Raw genomic sequence first — 21,378 nt, 5'->3', positions numbered from 1 at the left:
ATGCATCTAGGATTGCTTGAGTTTGAATTTTATATTCTTTTATGAACATAGTGTTTACTGTCCATAAGATATTTAATAAAAAGCCATTCATGTATCTTCACTAAGCTCTAGCTTTGGGGATAGTTGGTTCATAAAATAGCATTAGAGCCTTTATGACCACGCAAGTCCAGAGTTTGATCCTCACTGACCATTCTTCTATTTAAGAAGTTGAATTGCACAAGGCACTTGAGCTTGTGCAATATTCATGCTTCAAGCCCAAAGGGCTCTTGTGTGAGGGGTGTGTAACTATGTAAGATATATAATATAAAACCACTCATGTACATATACCTAATAGCTTAAGTTTTTGGGATAGTTGGTTCATTACATTGAAATGCAGATACATTTTGAAAGTAAATCAATTAAACACATAACAATTAGGACCAACCCTTAAATAAAATAAATGGTTAAATAGGGAGTTTCAAGGTTAACCTGTTATTAAAAAGAAAGCATCAGGATAGACTGATAGAGTAAACATGACACAGCTGGTGATCAGAATATGTTTTAGTTATGGTAATCACAACACTCCCTCTCAAGCTGGTGAATGGATATCTATCATACCCAGCTTGCAAGTTAGTTCTCAAAACCGATCAATGAGAATCGCCTTGGTGAATGTATCAGCCAATTGAAGTCCGGAGGAGATATATTATGTGACTATAAGACCACTAATTTCTCCTTAACGAAGTGTCTATCTATCTCTATGTGCTTGATTCGGTCAAGTTGAACCAGATTACAAGCTATGCTTTTCATAGGGACTTTATGGTCTTATTAGCTTCTTTTTGGTGCTTAAGATTTTATTTTATTTTTTTATATACGGAATGATAGGAAAAGATCTCTACCACAACGTATTTGTTTACTTGTAGTATTTTATGGATTTTATAGGAGGGTATTATATCCTCTGCCGTTGGACTTCTCACTGTCATCCCTTATGAAACTTTATCTCAAGGAAGGGCCAAGAACAAGCAGACATTTCTGGAAGTATTTTGGTACCTCAATTTTTCTACGTTTAGTATTTTGCTGATTTTTTTTGCAATGAATCCTATCCTTTGCTCTTGGACCTCTCATTGTCTTCTCTAAAGAAATTTTATCGCAAGAGGTGTTAGTGTATGAGTGTAGTTCAGATCAAGAGTAGTTCATACCAGTTCTGTTAAGTGACAATTGTCCTTATAACTGCTTTCTGTCTCTGTTTTAACTGTTTCTCATTTTCTGTTGTAACCAAATTAATGATTAGCAGTTTGTATTTTTCTCTTATGTACGCTTCTATAATATTCATCATTGATCTGAATTGTATATTTTTGTTATTCAATAAAATCAGAATTTCAGTTTCTCCCAAGTCTCTCACTGTCTCTGTTCTCTCTGATCATGGATTCTATTAAGAGGGGCCAAGTTACTATCACATATTTCTGGAAGGATATTTTTAGGACTTTGAATTTATTTCTCTCTTTGGGAACAGTTAATTATTTATACATACTTTAAGCTCATGATTCTGTATGTTAACAGGACGACCTTATTAATCAAAGGATGACCAGAACATGAAACAAACATAAACAAGAAAAAGGGATGGGAGACAACAGAATTTCTTCAACTTACCTGCTGAGCCAGTACAAGACAGCCTTCACATTGACCAGAACTTCCAGAGAAAATAGGAAATGTGTAATTCCGAAGCTGGACCACAAGAGAACCTGCATGCAAGAGAATATTTGTCCCATACAATCGGGAAAATGGTATATCATTTTCAAGACATACAGGATCAAGCTTCCTCAGAACCTCAATCATCCCAGTATCTCCACCATCAATTTTTTTCAAGCTTAAATCCAAATCTATTGCAGATATTGAAAGAAGAGAATTTCGTGAACTACTAGGTCTGAACCCAGCTTGAAAATCTTCCACACAAGCACCTGACCCTTCAGACAGCACTAGATTCTGGCATGCATGGTAATATGATCGGAATGATCGTCTATAAATTTCTTCTCTCATGGAGTCAATTGTAGCAGAATCTTTTACATCAACATCAACATCATTAAAAGAAATTTTTCTTTCTTGAGAAGAATTGACAGTGTCGGTAGATTTGGGACCATGTTTGGCCTTTGATATAAATTCATCTAGAAAGTTCAACCGGATAGCTAACTCGGCAGCCTCCTTCTTCAGCAGCTGATAGTGTTCATCAAGCCATCCCTGCATTGGTTCCTCTTCAATATCAGCAGTTAGCTTGCGTATGCAAAATTTTATGCATCCAAATTGCACTGAACTAGGTTTCTTAACTTTAGAGCCCTCTTTCTTTACAGGAAAAATCAAATTTTTCTTAGCAGCAACTATGAGCTTCAATCCTCTTAACATATCCTCGATGACATCATCAATGGCACGCAATTGCAATCTGTATGGCATGCAAATGTGAACATCAAGACCTTGGATTACCCAATCCCATGTTGTGACTACATGTCCTTTTGCATCAGATGCACTTGCAGTAACACTAGGAATTCGTGAAATTTGCATCCGACTACTCTTGAAGACTCTAGCTCCATTAAAACTAAGCATAAGTCCTTCAAGGAGCACTCCTATACGAGCATTCTCAGAGAAAATAGACTGCACCTGAACCATAGCATCAACTCCATCTCCTAGCCCAGCTGAAATACTCAACATTTCTACATCAACAGCAAAAATAGATTCTTTCTTCTTCTGCTTTTCAAGATGCCCTGACTCAATGGTAGCTTCTTTTGTCCAGTTAGCATCTTGCACATGAGAGACATTTCCCATGTGTTCATTACCATGTTCCCGAAGCTTGCTATTCTGCACAAGTAACTTCAGCTGGAGAACAAGTTCTATTAGTGATAGATGTACATCAGGCTCCCACCTTACAGTAATGTCAGTAGCACTGAAAAGAGAACAGACAGCAATGTCTTTAAGGCCACCTGAACGCTGCACAAATTTAGCATTTTGCATGTCAAACAATGTCACATTTGTTACTGGCCTGTTTTTCTCCATATATTCCTGATAGACAGATCTGGCTCTTTCAAGCTCCATCTGTGTGGACTGCTTCTCTTTGTTCACACACAAAGAAAACTGAAATATTTCAAGAGTGATAGAGTACTTCAGCTTGTGGAATTCATCAGAAATAGTGGACATTATATTTGCATTGCGAGGGGTACCATCTGCTGACACATTTATTATAACTCTACCACCCTGTGAACCATAATTCACTCGCTTGGGGTCTGCAACAATTGTATTTTCCAAACCTGTCTCACCCCATACATATACTGAACACCTTTCAAGATTGAATTTCAACAACTGAGTTCCTTTACCTGAAGGTTTTGTTATACGCCCCTGACTATGGGTCAATTTTTTCTTTGAAGCAGATAGGCTTTTCAATAGAGCTTGAAAAGCTATGGCTGTTGATATAAGAGATTCTACACGCTTGAAATTTAGATAAACTCCCATGCCAGTCACATCAACTGACAAACCTACTCTACACCTAGGACCATCATCTTCAGATGATTCCCCATCTTTTTTTCCCCAATCCAAACTAACCTTTGCAATGTGCATAATAGAGCCAGAATTTGATTCCACACCAAAAACACTTTCTTTTAAGCATTCTTGATATTCATCAGCCAAATGGAGATTTAATTCTCCAAGTTCAGTGTGTACTGTAGTACCCATATTCGAAATGTTGTTTGCAAACAGATGTGATGATTGTGAACAACCCTAAATTTGGAAAGCATTAGAACATATGTCAATTTCATTATATAACTAATTTAAATTAAGGAAAGAATAAAAAACTTAAACCAAGGATAACTACATCCAAGACAACAGAACTCGAGTAATCAACATTGGAGGTATAATGACTTGGTAAAAAGGAATTTAAATTTCAAAAAAGCAAACCAAACCACCAATCGATTTCCAGCACAGAAATCATCACCTAGGCGCCCTTCAACAAAACAGTCAAAGTAAATAATTGAAAGCAATACATTGTGGCTCAAATCTCATCCAAGTAACTACTACAAATTCTCCCTCTTCTGGAAATTTACAATGATTATGCATGTGTGGTTGATAAACAAACAAGTTTAAACAGCAAAAGGATATATTATTATACACAATCATACTTTTTCAGTATTGCTCCAATAGGCCCATGTTAAGCATCCATTCTAACATCTTGCTTCTTCTAAAGGTGTTATAGATAGTAAGAAAATGAAACCCAGTAGGGCTGCTACTTAAAGAAATAAATAATGTAAGATTTTTTCCTTCTACAGAACAACATATTTCATCAGAGATAAAAAGATGGGGAAAATGAGAGGAAGGAGGATAAGGAACACAGGATGCCATAGCATCAAGAAGCATCAGCTTGAAGGATCACAATATATCAATTTTTTTTGTTTCAGTTTGATTTTGGGAAGATTGTCTTCTCTAATAAGCTTCACTAAAAGTTGTTATGATGTGTTGTGTCAATTTGTCTTCCAACAATCCCAAAATAAAAACCAAGCATAATATTGAGATAACTTGATCTGTCAGCTTATGATTCCTCAATGTTAGAACATCTTGTTTCAAAAATATATCCACCTAAAAAGAAAAGTACTAAGAAAAAGGACACTAAGAAACTCAAAACTCAATAATTTGAAAACCATTTAAAGTAATAATATTTTACTGATTTAGACTTCCAATAATGTCCAAGAAACATTACAAAAGACTGTTATGAGTTCAAATAATGATCAGTTCAGGCTAATGTCAACAATATGCATATTTTTATTTTTCATTTTTTTATGGGCTTCCTAAGGTTAGAACTTATAAGGGTAAGCTCTCCTCACTCAGTTTTAACAAGAGTTCTCAAATCATGACATTATTGCCCTCTATATAGACTATACACCTATCAACTAAACTGCTTTAAGCTTGGGATTCAAATAAACAGGATTCTCATTCATTATATGAGTAATCATGGCATCCTATGATGATATTATGCGAGCCCTTTGTGAGCAATAATATGACACATGGATTTGCAATAATTTAGACAGACATGTTTTTCAAAACTATTTGAATGACACCCTATAACTTCAGATCAACACAGAAGACAAGGAATCTAACAAATCATATATGGAGAAAGCTAAGTTGCCACAAGATCCCAAACAGAAAAAACCACCCTAAAAATTAAACTAATTGTGCATTACAGAATGTGAGAACTTTTGAATCTACTGGAAACAGCTCCAAATAAAAGCTTCAACTTTCTAAAACTTATTAATAAACTCTTACAACAATGAGAAGTATAAATAATCAAGATACTTACATGATACACTGGAGAATCAACCATATTGAAAAGCACTATTGTCATCTCAGGAGCTGAGACATTGCATGTCCACATGATGGTCTTGCTATCAGTTGATTGTGGCTTTACAAAAACAGAAGCTTCTTCTCGAAGTACCATCTTTTTCTTCTTAGACAAGTGGAGGAGCAACCAAGGCTTTAACCTGCTCATTATGATGTTGCACTGGGTACCTCCCAGCTTGATTTCAGTTTCAGCTCTAACAGGTGCTATTGGCTGATGCAGAGGAAGTATCCCAAATAACAACAGTAGAAGTTACCAAAAGCAAATACAAAAAGGAATATTGAAACCCAATATGAAAATAAAAATAAAATAATAGAACCTCAAAAGATAAAAACAAAAGGAAAAAAATGGAGCAACATGTGGAAAAGACAAAACATCAGCACACATAAATTTCCAGCTTTTAGTGTACCAAAAAAAAAAAAAAAAAGCTTCAGTTTTCTTGAAAAAATTGTTCCCATTTTAGCAACTACATTCCTTTTTCCACTTCAAAAGAGAATACATTTTTTTTTCATGTTTGTAGGTTTAGGCTCCTATCAGTAACACAATTACTTGACCTAATTATTAGTACAATGGAAGCATTAGATTAGGGTACTATATCATGTCATCCTTCAATCATCTGAAATTTGGGCTAAAGCTTAACTCAACCTTGAAAACTAAATTTGGGCTAAAGCTTAACCCTGAAAACTAGTTTGTAAGGTGAGGATTAATTTAGCCTTCTTAAACTCTTATTTGGCCATATCTGTAGTTGATGTGAAACTTCAACACACCCTTTTATGTTCAAGATTGGACATTTGGAGTGTAAAAATTGTAGAACTAATTTATTTTTTTTAATATTGCATTGGGAAAGTCACATAGTTAGCTTAATTGCACTGGAAAAATCTGTGGGTCCAAATTTTTTTTTTTTTCCAAATCAAGGATGGCTCAATATTGGATCTACAATAGGCTCTGATACTATCTTAAATTTGAACTGAAGTCTAACCCAAATCCAAAAGCTAACCATAAAAGTGAGGATAGTTTTAACCGTTATAAGCTATGCTTTGGCATATTAGTAGTTGATGTGGAACTTCAACAAATCATATATCCAATTCTAGTGATAGTTTCCTTTCTTAATGCCAAAAAGAAGCAAGAGTACATAGGAAATATTCCCGTAGTCTTTATACATATCAACAATAAGTAGATAAAATTACATTAACTAAAACAAGCAAAATTGTAATAGTTTCTACTTCTTATCATCAAACATTGCCATCTTGCCATTAATATATAAATTTCAGTCAAAAATCTTTTACAAAAAAATGTGAGTTTGAATGATAATATCAAGCATAAAACTAGCTATAGTACCCATCAAAATTGCTCTGGCAGTAATAACTTGTGAAAAAAGACTTCAACAGTGGGGAATAGCTTTGCAATAAATTATTTGCATAAAGCGTAAACTGCATGTTTACAATTTTTTTCATTCGTGATTGAGTATATTTTGCCAGGTGGAGTAAAACAAGGCAATACCAGATTTAAAGTGATGAAAAAGCTGCTTTACATGGATAGAAAATAACTTACTTGTACTGGGATATATACAAAAGAGACCAAATCCACCTTCAATATCTCCAGAATGGAAGAACCAGCTTCTCTAAGAAGCTGTAATATCAATAAGGTGAAAGAAATATTGTTAGCAAGAAACAACAGCAAAAAGTGGAAATTATATCACAAGCTCTGCCATAATAAACATTCACACTCCATACATGAATTTCACTAAACTCAAGTTGGAAATCCAGGCGAGTACTCTCCCCAAGATCCTCAGTAGATCGCGATTTGGTGCTTATCAATTGGATGCCCGTGATGTTGTTTTCAACAGAAAGACCATGTTCACGATGCACAAAACTCACATCCAACTTTGGTAGATTGAAGCTGACCTATCAATAAAAAAGTACTTACACAGTTAATATTAAAACAATGTAAAAGACAATCAAAGCTAATTTTTAAGGCCACTTTCAATTAAAATACAAACATAACCAAAATTGATCATCAATTCAAGCATAATAAAGTGGATAAAAGCTTTGAACTTGCCTGTCCCGAATTTCCAAATTAAATTTACTCAAAGGAAGCCAAAAATCACCAAGTACACAAACACTGAAACACATACTCAGAGAGACTTACAAGTGAAGGAATAACATTTTGCCCAAAAGCCAAATTCTAGTGTCCAGCAAGCCATAAACAGTAACAGAATCAAGACTGTGAAGCAACAAGATCATTACTTAAGCAGTTTCTCTACCCTTCATATTTCTGAAAAAAAATGAAAGTTGCTTGAAAAACTAGAGCTATCCACAACAAGGAAACCCATAACCGAAGCACCACATAAAAAGCAGTAAGTTCAGCAAAAGCTGCATGAAGAGACTCATCATTACACAACAAAATCAACCAGAAAGTAAAATGATGATATAGTGCATCAGTCCAATTAAGTAGTCCAATATTCTCCACAATCAAAGAATGTTCAACATTCTGAATTAGTTACACATAACAGATACAAAAGGGGTAAATAGGGTGCCATTAGATGACACTAATATTTGGAAAAAAAAAAAAAAAAAAAAAGACAACTAATTAGAACAAACAGCACTAAAAGTTCACGCCACCAACAGATTTTTATTCAGTTCATAAAAGAAGAAACCATTAGAGAAGAGAGACAGAAGTACAACATTTCATCCACTGCTCCTCAACACACCAAAAAGAAAAGGTTTATTTGGAAAAGAGCATATACTAGACCTAGAAGTGCTACATTAGCATCATAGTAATCAATCTCGGATAGCAGCAAAGAGCGACTGACCCCACAAACACTATAGCGGATAGTGGGATGACCACTATTCTGAAAATGTAAAATACAACAAATATAGATTATGTTACATATGCTGTAGATTTCAAAATCGTTTGGAGGAGTTCTTAGAAGTCAGAACAAAGTAGAGAAGAAAAATAGAATAAAACAAAGTCTCACTGAAAAAAAACCCCAACACACATGGTCTTGCCGGAAAATGTGTGGGTCTTTTTGGAAATGAAGATCAATATAACTTGGCTGGATATAGTGAACAAAGTTAGATTTTGGTTAGAAAGTAGCTCTTAACACAAATGAGTCACATCAGAAATGAGTAACCAGAACTTGGCCAGAAAAGGACATTTGCTACTATAAAGCTTGTTGGAAAAGCAGAAGTTGCCGAAGATGGTGAATGGGAGCACTTAGGGTTTAAGAGTAGAGTTTGAATGATACAACGACATGCAGAAATTGACAATGTAAAGGGGGAGCAAAATCCCAAAATTGCCCCCCATAAAAGCCTTCTAATGTTAAGAAAACAATGGTAAATTTGACATTTCTGTTGTGCATCAAATAGCTGCTGCGATTTGCACCGCTCCCGCTGCTACACTAAACCATGACACTATGCACTTGGAATAGCGGAGGAAGCCGCTACGCCACAATAGCAACCCCTATTGACTACTATGATTAGCATTCAGGATTTTATCTTAGTGGAACATACGAGAGAAACCAAAACCATACCAGGATGTCTAGGCAAAAAATCAATGATGAAATCATGAAAACACCAAGGATGAAAAGGCTAATAGAAAGAAAATTAAAAAGAATATAGGTTAAACCTAAAGATTTGAGAAAGACTGCCAATTGTTTCTACAATTTCAAAAACTACCTTATTCTTCTTTTGTTTTTAAGATTCAAAGATGATGTCCTGGATGTGATACCTTCCTCTACCTTTTTCTCAAACTGAAAGCAGATGCAGTCTTCAAATATTTTCAGTGAATAACAATATATCAAAAAATGCCAAGGGAGAATCAACTGATAGAGATTCATTTTCTACGAAACATCAAGAGCAACCGAAAAAACTAATTTCAACCAAAGGATTATGTTTCAATCTAGCCAACCAGAACGAAAGAAGAAATGCAAGTTATATATTCAAGCAAAATACATGAAATGACGTGTTGTGGACAATGATATGTAATCATCTGATATCCAGTCAAAAGGAATGAACAGTTTTAGAAAATGAAAATGAATTTTAATGGAAAGAAGTATTTAAGATGATTATTGTATTGATGTGCTTTCAATGTTTCTAAAGTGTTTTGCTGTTTTCAGTTGTTAGGCAGGATTACTTATACATTTCTCGCTCAGCAGCAGTGACAGTAGTAAAGTAATGTAATGATTAGAAATAGGAAGTAGGTCAAATTCACAACCTTTTCAGGAAACAGAGAGCTGTACTTGGAGATAGCTGCAAGTGTTTGCTGCTTCTTTGATGGCCTTTTTGTGCTCACAGAATCAGCATGTGACCCTGTTATACTGTCGGGCCCAAAAGAAGAGTCTGATGGGCTCTTGCTTTTCACAAGCAACTCCTCATTCAAATTCATGGTGACCTCTCCACTGGAAATGTCCATGCTCTTAATAACTATACCCACTTCCCTGTGTCCAAAATGAAGAAAGACAAAATTGACCTATTATAGATATAACAACAGAAACAACAAATCAATAGCAAGCACAAGTAGAAGAGCCCTTAGGCAGTGCAAAGTCATAGACATCCAGCGACAAATATAAATTCAGAAGGAAGTTCCATTTGATAATTTCTATGGGGAAATTTGTTAGATACACAAGGTGCACCTCCAGAGCTTTGAACCAAACCAATAGAAACAAAAGTGCCAGATGATTTGGCATTTTTAAATATTAGTCCCACCATGCAATATTTGTCAAACGAAGTGTTTGTTATATTAGTTTAGTGCACAGCTGAGTATTTCACCATGTGTTATATGTCAATTTGAAATCTCCCTTACAATTAAAATTCCTCCCTTGAAAACACCCATTGCCTCCCAACTATAATGGTTACATGCTACACAATTTGGATCATCTAAGACACGACCTACTTCCTCTTCTCCAACTAGCATTCAAACATGTGCAAAATTAATAATAAAAAAATGTATATAGAGAAGAAATATACCTATCATGACCAAATTCACAAGAGACAGAGAACTTTTCACATATAAAAGGAGCAGAAGACCTTTCTATAGCAGTAATGGACGCCTGGCCAGAAGAACTGCATCCTCCACCACTTAAATTGGACAACAGGTCACAACTAACTCGCGGCTCACCAATGTAAACAAGAATAGGTAATATTTGCAGTCTAACTAACAAATTTGACTTGGACCCACCATCTTTAGATATATCCACATTCAATTCCTTGATCTCAACAGTATATTTAGGTGTCTGCAATGTTCAATAGAGATTACCAGTGAACAAAAAACCTATAATAAGATTCAAATCGCAAAAACAAAAGAAAATCTAATACAATTTAATTTAAACTTATAAGTAGACAGTGTGTGAAATTTATTTTTATGATTAACATAATAATCATCATAGTTATCAATCTCAGATTGTGGCACGTAGTGGTCAACGCCAAAAATGCTATAGCAGGATAGCGCATAGTAGAATGACTACTATTTAGAAATTTTATATACAGATTAAAAGTTTATACTATATATATAAATGCTGAAAGATTTAAAAGAAAAACTAAAATCCATGAAATATTCATAATTAAAAATAAAAAGCCACAGCTCTTAAGCAAAACATACAAGTAAATAACAACAAAAGTAAAAACTCCCTCCCCAAAACAATGTTTTTTTAAGGACAAAAATGATTTTTTTTTTAAGTTTCACTCTATGGCCACTATTTAAACTGCTCCGCTGTTCAAATTGTATAGTGACCTGTGGCCGCTCCGCTCCATTATTATGCTACAGCCTCCTATTGATAACTAAGATAATCATTATGCTTAATGTTCTAAAACTGTTTTTAAATACATTAAGTGCTATATGCACACACCATAGTATATGAAAATAAAAGTCAGCATATGTTTGACCATGCAAGCAGAACAATACAATTTTATGGAGATGGACACCTTCAGAACCAGATCAGTCACACAAATTGACAAATATCTTGCAATATTGCCCACAATCATCCACTTTCCCCTGCCTGAAGCACGGGACTTCCGAGTTTTCTTCTTCCCTGGGCTTTTATTTGAAGGCCTCATAACAACTTCTAGGTCACATATTAACACTTGCAGCTTTGGATCTCGAGATATGAAACCCACACCAAGTTTAACCAGGGACTGACGTAAGCTGAGTTTAATTTCACCAACAGAAACAGATTCAACAGCACCCTGTACATGTTATAAATCAACAGAAAATATTGCCATGAGCCCTTAAAAACACTATTCTGATAACAGAAATAAGCATTACAACTCAATAGAATGAACATTGAGGATTTTAACTAGGATCCCAAGGGTGTGGGTATATCAAGAAAACAAAGATCATCTGAACAAAATTTCTCAGAGATTTCAGAAGCTGATGAAAACTTGGAGGGGGAAAAGTTATAAGATGAAATTCACTCAAAAGTTGTGGAAAACGACAATTTAGTCATTCAATATTTACATCATTTATTACAACAAAATCCCAGCACCAAGTGCAATTTACACTCTAAAACTATAGCCTGATAAATGCAGTATGTAACACCCCCCACCCCCTCAATGTGCTTCAAAATTCCAATAATGAATAAGGCAGTGAACGAAGGCAAAAACAAACCTTATTAAACTTCACTACCACATCCCTTAAACATTTCCATCCACCAACACGAAATCCAACAGATGCTCCCAAAATCCGGCTCAAAATCCAAGCCAGCAACCCAGAAGCAAATCTATATAAGATGCAAAAGCAACATGATGGTTCGAAGTCTTTAAAGAATAATGTGTGAAAAAAAATAAATGGCAACATAATACTCAAATCATAAAACATAAAGCATTATATGTTATCATAAATTGACCTGAACAAAAATCATCAATGTGATATAATTTGATAACAAAATTTTGGGTATTCCTCTTTAACAGATCCACAAGGGACATCACCCCAATTAAGTAGTCTTCTCTTGACAATAGGATTTTTCAACACCCCCCCCCCCCAAGCCTGGTCACATTTCAATATCTCTGAAATCTGAATCATATAAGGACGTGAGTGTCTATTGCCCCTCCTATTCCCGTTACTCCTATATAATTTCTCTAAATGACTAGTGTGGTTAACAAAGAGGAGCAAGGATAGTTTAGATAAAAATTAATGGCAATAGACATTTCCTTCCTAGTACAATAATGGGCAAGTCTACACTCAAATAAAGTAGCATTATTTTTATGTACTTTCTAAGGATATCAAGAACAAGATGTGTTTTAAAACATACACTGCATGATTAAAGTGGAATGAAAAACAGGTATTTTGCTAATTTTTTTCCTTGAATTTTATGTATACAAGGACAACTTATTAAAAACTAGGAAGAAGAAAAAGCAAATAGAATAAAAAGAGAAAGATAACCAGGCAAGGGCTACAAACAATAAAAAAGTAGAAACAAACTCTTAATAAAAAAGATATCCCAAATCCCTCTGCATCTGTTTGTGAAACACCTGACTAAGCAACAAAGAGAGGCCCTAGAAACAATCACATCCTCTAAACAATCTAAATACTGAGAACAATTCTTGAAAACCTACGTGTTTCGCTACCCCAAATTTAATGTCCAGAGCATGTCAAAAGAGAGTGAGCCTTGATGCAACAGTAAATTGTGGCTACAGAAACAACCTCTTTGCTTACAACAGAAAGCCAAATACAAATAATTATCTTCGAACTCCATAAGAGTGGAATCCTTTTGCCTTGTGCCAAATTTAATGTCCAGAGCACGTCAAGAGAGTGAGACTTGATGCAACAGTAAATTCTAGCTACAGAAACTACCTCTTTGCTTACAACAGATAGCCAAATACAAATAATTATCTTCGAACTCCATAAGAGTGGAATCCTTTTGCATTGTGCCAAATTTAATGTCCAGAACACGTCAAGAGAGTGAGACTTGACGCAACAGTAAATTCTAGCTACAGAAACTACCTCTTTGCTTACAACAGATAGCCAAATACAAATAATTATCTCCAAACGCCACAAGAGTGGAATCCTTTTGCATTGTGCTGCTCTTTTAATCAACTTCTCCAAACTTGCCAAGTTTAAAGACAAGGTATGATAAGTGACTTCATTGCAAGATCAGAAACACTTTATCCTAATGTCTGTGTTATGTGTTTTTTTTCCAATCGTGAGACTAGTTGGTATCTATTTCTAACTTTGGAGGGAGCTTTGACATTCCAAAACAAGGTTATATTTAGAACAATTTTTTTACGGGTTAGGTTCTGACTTCTGAATCAAGTGTTGGGAAACAAACATGCAAGTGAAAGAACAAGAGGAATTAAAGCACCAAACCCTCTTATCTAGAAAAGATAAAAGTCAAGCACACATAGCAAAGAAGATTTGTCTTTTCCAGTAAGGAACCTTCTCCACGAGTTACTTCCTGACACTCTTTTAAGATAAACTCGTTAGGAGTAGATTTTGCATCCGTTACTTCCCAAACACCTCAGTTTCCAAAATGAATTGTTAGTCCAATAGTGATGCCCCTCATTGAGCCCAAAGGTATACTTATATTTATCAAACTTTCAATGTCTAATCACGTATTCCACTTCTACTGTATCCATCAAACTGTTCAACAGTTTCAAACAAATCCCTTATCTTAGAAACAGAAAATAACATGAACTCTACGTTTCTACAAAATTTTGGTTACCAAATAACTTAACTCATTTTATAACCATCAAAAACAAGTAATGTAGTACTAGTACTGGAACACTTTCCCCCTTGGACTATATACCTAACTATAAACTCTACGAACTGTCTTCAGTACATATTCTGAACTAAAGGTATCACACAACACTTCTCCACAAGCAAATAAGCCTTCTAAATCATCAGACAAGTGTCACACAGCTAAAACTAGGCTACTCCTCTATTCCAACTGATTCCAACCTAAACATACAGGACAAGCATTTGAAATTAAAAACTGCCAAATGCACTAAATTTCAGCAAGGATAAAAAAAATGGGGAACTTACATAAACACGAGCCACAATGTAATAGAAAGTAACAGGAATCCGAAGAGGAAATTGACAGGAGAAGCCGCCATTTTGGAAGGAGAAAAGCAGTTGTTAGCAGAAAACGGCAGAATTTCAATCATACTCGCGAAATTCCGCAAGAAGAAACGCGAACACGGTTGTGTGGCGTGACTTCATAGGAATGAAGTCGACAAGGATAAGGAAGAAGAGAAAAGGAAAAGAAGAACCCTAGAAAGAAAAAGAAGTGAGGACTCTTATAACTTGTTCTGTGAAAGCGTCTTGATCGGAAGCGTTCTTTGATCTTATATAGTTGATTGCTCAGATCCGATCCATGAGGTGCTCGGTGATCCAAGGCACGAAGACAGTGGTTAGTGAGAGAAAAATGGGAGGAGTCATAGGGTGCGACGCGGGTGCAGGAGAGGTTGCGTGCGGATACGTGCGGCGAGAGTCACTGTTTGTGCAAGAATTTATAACAGCGAACCTAATACGTGGCTCCGTAGTAAAACGAGAGAGAGATTTTTTTCAACGATCCATGGCGGTTACTCGCTGTCTTGGTTTCTTCCCCGCGCACATAGGCGCATGGATCAATCTTTCAATAGCTTCTTCACCGTAGTTTAGTTGTTCAAGGTATCTTTATGTCACTTCCACTTGTTTATACGTATTACTACTACGTCTCTAATTTTGTTTACACGTTCCAATTTTTCCTTTTATGTATTTCTGATCAATTTAAATATTTTAAGGTTTTGCGATTATCAAATTTAAATACTCAATTTAAGTGATTAAAAAGTAAGGATCTTTTATTAAAATAATTTCATACAAAATCTTCATTTCTAATAGTTTAAAACCAATATTTAAGATAAATGATTGTAAAACTAAATCTTTTTATTATATTCTTATGATCTGAACTGTTACTTTTAATAAATAAATTATATTTCAAAAACTGATTAAAAAGTCTTAAAATGATAAAAAGTTGAGTTTGTTTGAATAACTAATGTAATAGAGATAATGTAAATTTTTTTAGAGGATTTAAATTATTTTGTTTAAAAAATACTTAATAAAAACAACAACAGCATTTCTTTGGATTGAATATTGTATTTAGAAACTATTTGTCTTGAGTTATCATGTGTAAAAAATTCTTCAGAGTTACATGAAATTAGATACCACTCCAAACTTGTAACTATGAGTTACATGTCTCTTTATTTACTTTTACGGCTTAAAAGACTCTTTTGTAAACAAGTACAACACCTCACATGTACATATAAATGCAAAGAATTGGTTTTGTTATGAACTTGTTGAAAAGCCCAGCTTAAGGATAAGATCAATTCACAACAAGCTTCCAAACAAAGACAAAAACCAGACGAGAGTTTAGAATTGCATTAATTCAATTTCTTATTAAGTTACAGAAAATGATTAACCCTAGTGTCGAGGATAAGCAACTAAATTATATATATATATATAATATAAAAGCTTAATAAATATTATATATATAATATATATTTTCAATAACAAAAGAAATATTATTTTTATATGCTTAAATTCAACTAAAGAATAGAGTTAATAAAGATGCATTTAAAATTCAATCAACTTTTCACAACAAAAACAGAAAAAGAAAAAAAAAACTTGCAACTTCATTTTCAAATGTCCAGTAAAAAGGGATATTGAAACAATTAAAAGTTAAACTTTTTATTGAAAATATTATTTGTTACATTAAAATAAATATTATATAAAATAATAATAATAAATCATTTTTTACTTGAAATAGTTTTTAAAATAACTAATATTTAACATATATTTGGTATGTAAATTTGAGTCTTTAATATGAAAATGAGAATTTTTTATACGTACACTTTTTTGGATCTGTTTAGTTTAAAGAGACTTTTTAAATTTATTTTTTATATGAAGTCTTTTTCTATGATATTCTCTTATCAATTCTCAACTTAGTAATGAAAAAATCAAACATTTTTTTTATATTTTTAATATATTTATTTCATTTAATATTTTTATAATGTATTAAAAGGATTGTTGCACTAGAATATAGTATTACTATTTTTTCAATTATTTTTATTTTCTCAAAAAGAAACATATACGTAAAGAAGTGTTGAACGAATTTTAAGAATAATTATATGAACTAACTTGATTTTCAATATTTTGATTTATCTCTAAAATATTGAGAACTATTAGGTAGCTTGATAAAAATGAAGTTTTGAAAATAATAATTCACGGAATTAAAACTTCTTAACCGTAATAGATAAAAAGTTAAACCAAATAATAATTCACAAAAAATAAATTATAATTATTTTTACTAATAATATAACGAGTTTTAATTTTGAAATCGTCATAAAAGAATTTTATTTTCATAATCTTATAGTTTATCACAACTATGTATATGCAATATTTAAAAAAATAATTATATAATATACAAATATTTTATTATTTTTTAATTTGTTCCCGTATACAGGATACAATAGTCTTTAATAATCTATTTTTCTGTTCGATGGAAAAGGTACTTACAAAAGATATTATGATAATAAAGTCATATATCGGTTTAGACAATAAATGTTATTTATATTTTCAAAAGTCTACGTTTATCTGTATCTTTTACTTTCTTTTTATAGGCAATTTATTGTATTAAGGAACTTCATAACTCATTTTTGTCATAAACCTTTCGTTTATTTAGATAATTAACAGTTTATTTGCTTTAATTTTGTTTAATCATTTCTAAGTTATCTTAATCTTGACTAGATGGATGTTCATCTTAAACTGAAGAAGTATTCGGATTCATTCTTTTGTTATAGTGACCGAGTAGAATATCTTACCCAGTACATGATTTGTACCAATAATAATATTAACGATGTTATAATGATAAATCTTAAAATATAATAAAGTAATTATATAAAAACTAAAATATATTTTTTTAAATGCAAAAATTAATTCTTAAACGAATATTAATTATAAAGATTAAAAGTATATTTTAACCAAAAATTTTTTAAAAAATTAATGAATTTATTTAAAAAATAAAAAATCAATATTAAATAAAACAATCATAAATTTTTAAAAAATTTAAAACTTATATTTAAATTAAATATCATTAATAAATTAATATTATATATTTATTAATAAAATTTTATTGATTTGATAAATATATAAATTAATAAAAAAATAATTATAACTAATAAAATATTAATAATAATTTATATATAACAAATATTTTTACAGTAGATAAAAAAATATATAAACATACTAATTTCTTGAGTTGATATAATAAGACAAAATTTAACATCACTATATATATTTATTTATTTATCTATGGTAATAAAAAAGTAGAAAAAATTTTATAAATCTCTACCCATATAATTTTTCATAATATTTAAAAAGTTTTAATCAAATCATTTTAGTTGATTTTATGATTAAGTATAGGCAGATAATTAAATTTGTAGTGAAACTACAAGGACCTGTTAATTAATTTAATACAAAAATTCTTGTTTTTTTTTTCAAAAAAGGTCCATTAGACATAACCCAACCAGCCCAAACAATGGGCCGTTCCAGTGGCAAACTGGCAATAGCATGCTGCGTGGCCCATCACGCCTCGCAACTTATTACTCCCCTCAGCAACAGTAAATTTCCCTTCCAGAACTTAATTCGCAAATCCCTTTTTCCGCCGCAGCATCTGACATCCACCGTTCTCCGCTTTCTCTGGCTTTGGTTGTTACTATTTCCTCTGTCGCTCTCTGCGTTTTTTTTTTTCTGTATCAATCTTATTTCTCAAAAATGCAGGGTTAGAGATTGTTGATAATCGTTGCAAATCATGGAAAATACTGCGAAACATTTAATCAATGACGATACCACGCAAAAGTATGTTTATTTCTCTGCTTGTACTAGAACATGGTTCAATTGCTGTTTGCTTAAGACATAGACTGGGTAAACTTTTTGATAATTACGAGAAGAAATATGGGAGGAGCTTGATTCATTTTACTTCATTATCTTTGTTTTTTATAAGTATTCATTGAAAAGCTTGTTCAAACTGGGCCTCAATGTGTGTTTGGAAGTTCACTGAAATAACGTTAAAACACACTTCAGCATGAAAGCTATAATTTATAGCGTTAGAATGGATTTATGTTTGAGCGAATTTAACGTCAATCCAAACAAACCGTTAAAACTTTCTGATACACGAATAATTGCTTCAATATCTGTATCGTGTTTGCAGAGAAGCACCTCAACTTGCTGTACTGTTGAAAGAAATGAAGGAAGGGCTTGATGCCGTAAGGCGTAAAATCCAATCTTTAACTGCCAAGGTGATATGCACTTTTTTTTTATCATTCCTTGAACGTTTTCTAATTTGATTTTATCTTCAAATTCATAATGCTGCTACTTTAAAACTTTCTTTAGTTTGGACTTGCAGCTTCTAGAATAGTCATCTTGCTTGATCTCTTCAATTATTTGATATACTTATGTTAATTTAATAGCAATTCATGTCTCGTGTGTCAGGTGAAAGAAGGTCAATATCCTACAGCAGATGGATTCAGTTATCTTGAAGCTAAAAATATGCTGCTTTTGAATTATTGCCAATCCCTTGTTTATTATTTGTTGCGGAAGGCTAAGGGATTATCAATAGAAGATCATCCTGTTGTTCGAAGTATTGTAGAGATAAGATTATATTTAGAAAAGGTTTGGTTTTATTCTTTTGTGTGATAATCCTCTGGGTTTACCTATATGTATTTACATGATATCATGTGTGTTAGACATTTGACGCCCTGGTTTCCTTCGCAGATTAGGTCAATCGACAAAAAACAACAATACCAAATCCAGAAACTAATGAAAGCTAGTGAAAATGCTGCCAGAAGTGATATTCAAAGCGAGAAGGAGACAATTGCATCCAATAAGAGTGAGGATGTGTCAAAGTATCGTCCAAATCCTGATATGCTTGTTAGCAAATTAGACTTGACCTTGCAGGTGAGTGTATGCAACAATATCAAGTGTAAATTATGGTATGCTGTGGGGTGGTAATATGCAAAACATCTTTTTACCTTCTCCAGCTAACTTAACTTTTCAATGCTGTAGGATGGGAATGATTCGTATCAACCTGTAAAATTTGCTCCTACTTCAATGGATCTAGATAAAGCATCAAAGCATGAAAAAAATGCCCTGCGAAGAGAAAAAGAAATTCTGAAACAAGCTAAGCAGAGTGATTATATAAGGACATTAATGAATGATATGGAGGAAAGACCTGAAGAGGTGACATTATAGTTTATTTTTGTTTTGGAATCATAATGACTTAATAAGTTTACATATTGATTTGTTTTGGCTGCCCACTACCCAGTTAAGAGATTTTGAGGGAACTAGCAGAGAAGTTGATAGATATGTTGCCAAGATGGAGGAACGTGCTCAGCAAGAAGAGGAGCTGTTCACTCGTGTTCCTCTTACAAAACAAGAGAGGAAGAGAGAAAAGTACCTAAAGAAATCAAGAAATGGGTACGGGAAGAGTTTGGAAAGTTTGCTGGACATTTCTACAGTCTTAAAAGGCATTAACTGCATTATAACATTTTTATTTAAATACTTGTTTCACTTATTGATTTTGTTCATTCTACTTCAGGTTGCAAGGTTTAACAGAAAGTTTCTATGATGAAATTAAAGCATTACCCATTGAAGATGAAACTGGAGAGCAAGTAATGGGGTCTAGTAATGTTAGCAGCAGAAACAGTAGACTGAAGAAGCGTAAGGCATGTACTTTTAATACTTTGAAATTGTTATATGGAAATTATAATTACTATTATGAACAGCAATATGAAATTCTGATTAAGTTGAAGTATGGTGGATGTGATTTACATACTGTTGCATCAAACTTAATTATTTGATGGGCACCTTCTACATACTTTAAATTCCTATTGATTCTTTGTCCATTGTATGTAACAAATAATCCATTTAAAATCAGTATGCCTTATATCCTTTGTTTTATGCAGTTCTATTGCTTTATAATTTTAATTTATGGAATATATCATTGTATGAGCTGATTCCTTGCTGTCTAACCTTATTGCTGCCAATTGAATTTTATTATTTTAGCCAACAGATAGCCTTATTGGGATCCTTATTTTGTAAATTGTTGTTATTTCCTGCTATGATTTTTGCCTCTATGGAGTAAGCATGTTGAATTATCGATCTAATATTTGTGGTTATGTTCAAAACCAATTTTTGGTACGACGAATTTATACTATATGTACAGTTGTCTACATATTTTGAGCTATGTACTAAATAAAATAATCAAAACTGATACAATGATAACCCGAATAAGAATTACAATTACATGAATGTCCTTTGAAACAATTTACTCCTGAACACAATTTTTTATATATTTGAGTATTGAATTTCTTACTTCAACGATATACACTCTTCCATACCTTATGTTTGTCTTACAATTATAATTTCAACAGTAGTGTATGCAAAAAGCAATTGACTTGGTAGATTTTTCAGTTGAGTCAGGACTAACAATTTTTGCCGTCCCCGCAGAGGAAACACTGAAGGAAGAAAGAAAATTACGGTTTTGACCCAAAGGACTGAAGTGTCATCTGGAAAACTGACTACTGCAAGCGGTTGGAGGAAGTAATATTAGAGGTCGATGCAAGGAAATGTAAACTAGAGAATTGATATTAATGCATTCCTCCTTATTCCGTTGAAGATTTTATTATTATCATCGGCTCGAGTGCGTCGTTGGGAACCTGGGGTGGAGATTTTTCAAGAAATGAAATGAGTGTCTTTTTGCTATTGCCATTATGCACCCAATTTTGTGATGCACGTGGATTTTTTCTAATCCACCTTCTGATATTCAGTGTACTGCAGCATATCAAACTAAATATTTACTGAGTAAATTTAACATTCTGCGTTTTTTATACTAAAGTCCGCAGGTGAACATGTAGGGCAACTGGTTCTTCGGTAAATTGGACCCAACGCCCGTCTGATGTCTAAACAGTAGCGTTTAAACTCGAGTTGGTTATGCTCGAAGATTATCAACACTTCAGATTCGTAATCTTTTACAAACCATATATTGTGATGCATGGTAGTAAAGA

At 33.1% G+C, this 21,378-nt stretch overlaps 2 protein-coding genes across 7 annotated transcripts in view; one reads left to right on the top strand and one right to left on the bottom strand.

The window, feature by feature from the left end:
* The window catches only part of LOC113864331 (protein SABRE), a 30,203-nt gene extending 15,295 nt beyond the window's left edge, over window positions 1–14,908 (bottom strand). For all 5 annotated transcript variants that reach the window (XR_003504823.1, XM_027497929.1, XM_027497930.1 and 2 more), the window contains exons 1-9: window positions 14,321–14,908; window positions 11,948–12,059; window positions 11,266–11,526; window positions 10,312–10,577; window positions 9,560–9,782; window positions 7,078–7,248; window positions 6,896–6,973; window positions 5,306–5,557; window positions 1,627–3,735 (exon numbers count right to left, since the gene is read on the bottom strand). Coding sequence is in view for 4 of the 5 variants with exons in the window: in XM_027497929.1 (XP_027353730.1) it covers window positions 1,627–3,735; window positions 5,306–5,557; window positions 6,896–6,973; window positions 7,078–7,248; window positions 9,560–9,782; window positions 10,312–10,577; window positions 11,266–11,526; window positions 11,948–12,059; window positions 14,321–14,442 (3,594 nt within the window). In the remaining variant the exon portion in view is untranslated. The remainder of the gene's footprint in view (window positions 1–1,626; window positions 3,736–5,305; window positions 5,558–6,895; window positions 6,974–7,077; window positions 7,249–9,559; window positions 9,783–10,311; window positions 10,578–11,265; window positions 11,527–11,947; window positions 12,060–14,320) is intronic.
* Window positions 14,909–17,929: 3,021 nt separating this feature from the next.
* Window positions 17,930–21,194, top strand: LOC113865581 (neuroguidin). 2 transcript variants are annotated; one of them, XM_027500250.1, is made up of 9 exons: window positions 17,930–18,026; window positions 18,100–18,172; window positions 18,525–18,612; window positions 18,806–18,985; window positions 19,088–19,270; window positions 19,379–19,552; window positions 19,638–19,789; window positions 19,911–20,037; window positions 20,822–21,194. In XM_027500250.1, exons 2-9 carry the CDS (start codon window positions 18,126–18,128, stop codon window positions 20,831–20,833), a joined length of 963 nt encoding a protein of 320 aa, XP_027356051.1. In that variant the 5' UTR covers window positions 17,930–18,026; window positions 18,100–18,125; the 3' UTR covers window positions 20,834–21,194. The 2 variants fall into 2 exon arrangements, with proteins under 2 accessions (XP_027356051.1, XP_027356052.1); XM_027500251.1 differs by having other exon boundaries at window positions 17,950–18,022; window positions 18,095–18,172.
* The last annotated feature ends 184 nt before the right edge of the window (window positions 21,195–21,378 follow it).

The sequence above is a fragment of the Abrus precatorius genome, unplaced genomic scaffold, assembly GCF_003935025.1.
Source record: "Abrus precatorius isolate BTA unplaced genomic scaffold, Abrus_2018 Scaffold4, whole genome shotgun sequence".
NCBI lineage: Eukaryota > Viridiplantae > Streptophyta > Magnoliopsida > Fabales > Fabaceae > Abrus > Abrus precatorius.
Note: the sequence above shows the minus strand (reverse complement) of the source record. Positions and strands in the feature narration are given on the sequence as shown.

Excerpts from the sequence above, each read along its gene's own strand:
- LOC113865581 (XM_027500250.1), top strand. The coding sequence starts at position 18,126 with ATGGAAAATACTGCGAAACATTTAATCAATGACGATACCACGCAAAA. Across the intron at positions 18,613-18,805 it reads TCCAATCTTTAACTGCCAAG|GTGAAAGAAGGTCAATATCC; the intron begins GTGATATGCACT and ends CTCGTGTGTCAG. Across the intron at positions 19,271-19,378 it reads AATTAGACTTGACCTTGCAG|GATGGGAATGATTCGTATCA; the intron begins GTGAGTGTATGC and ends TCAATGCTGTAG.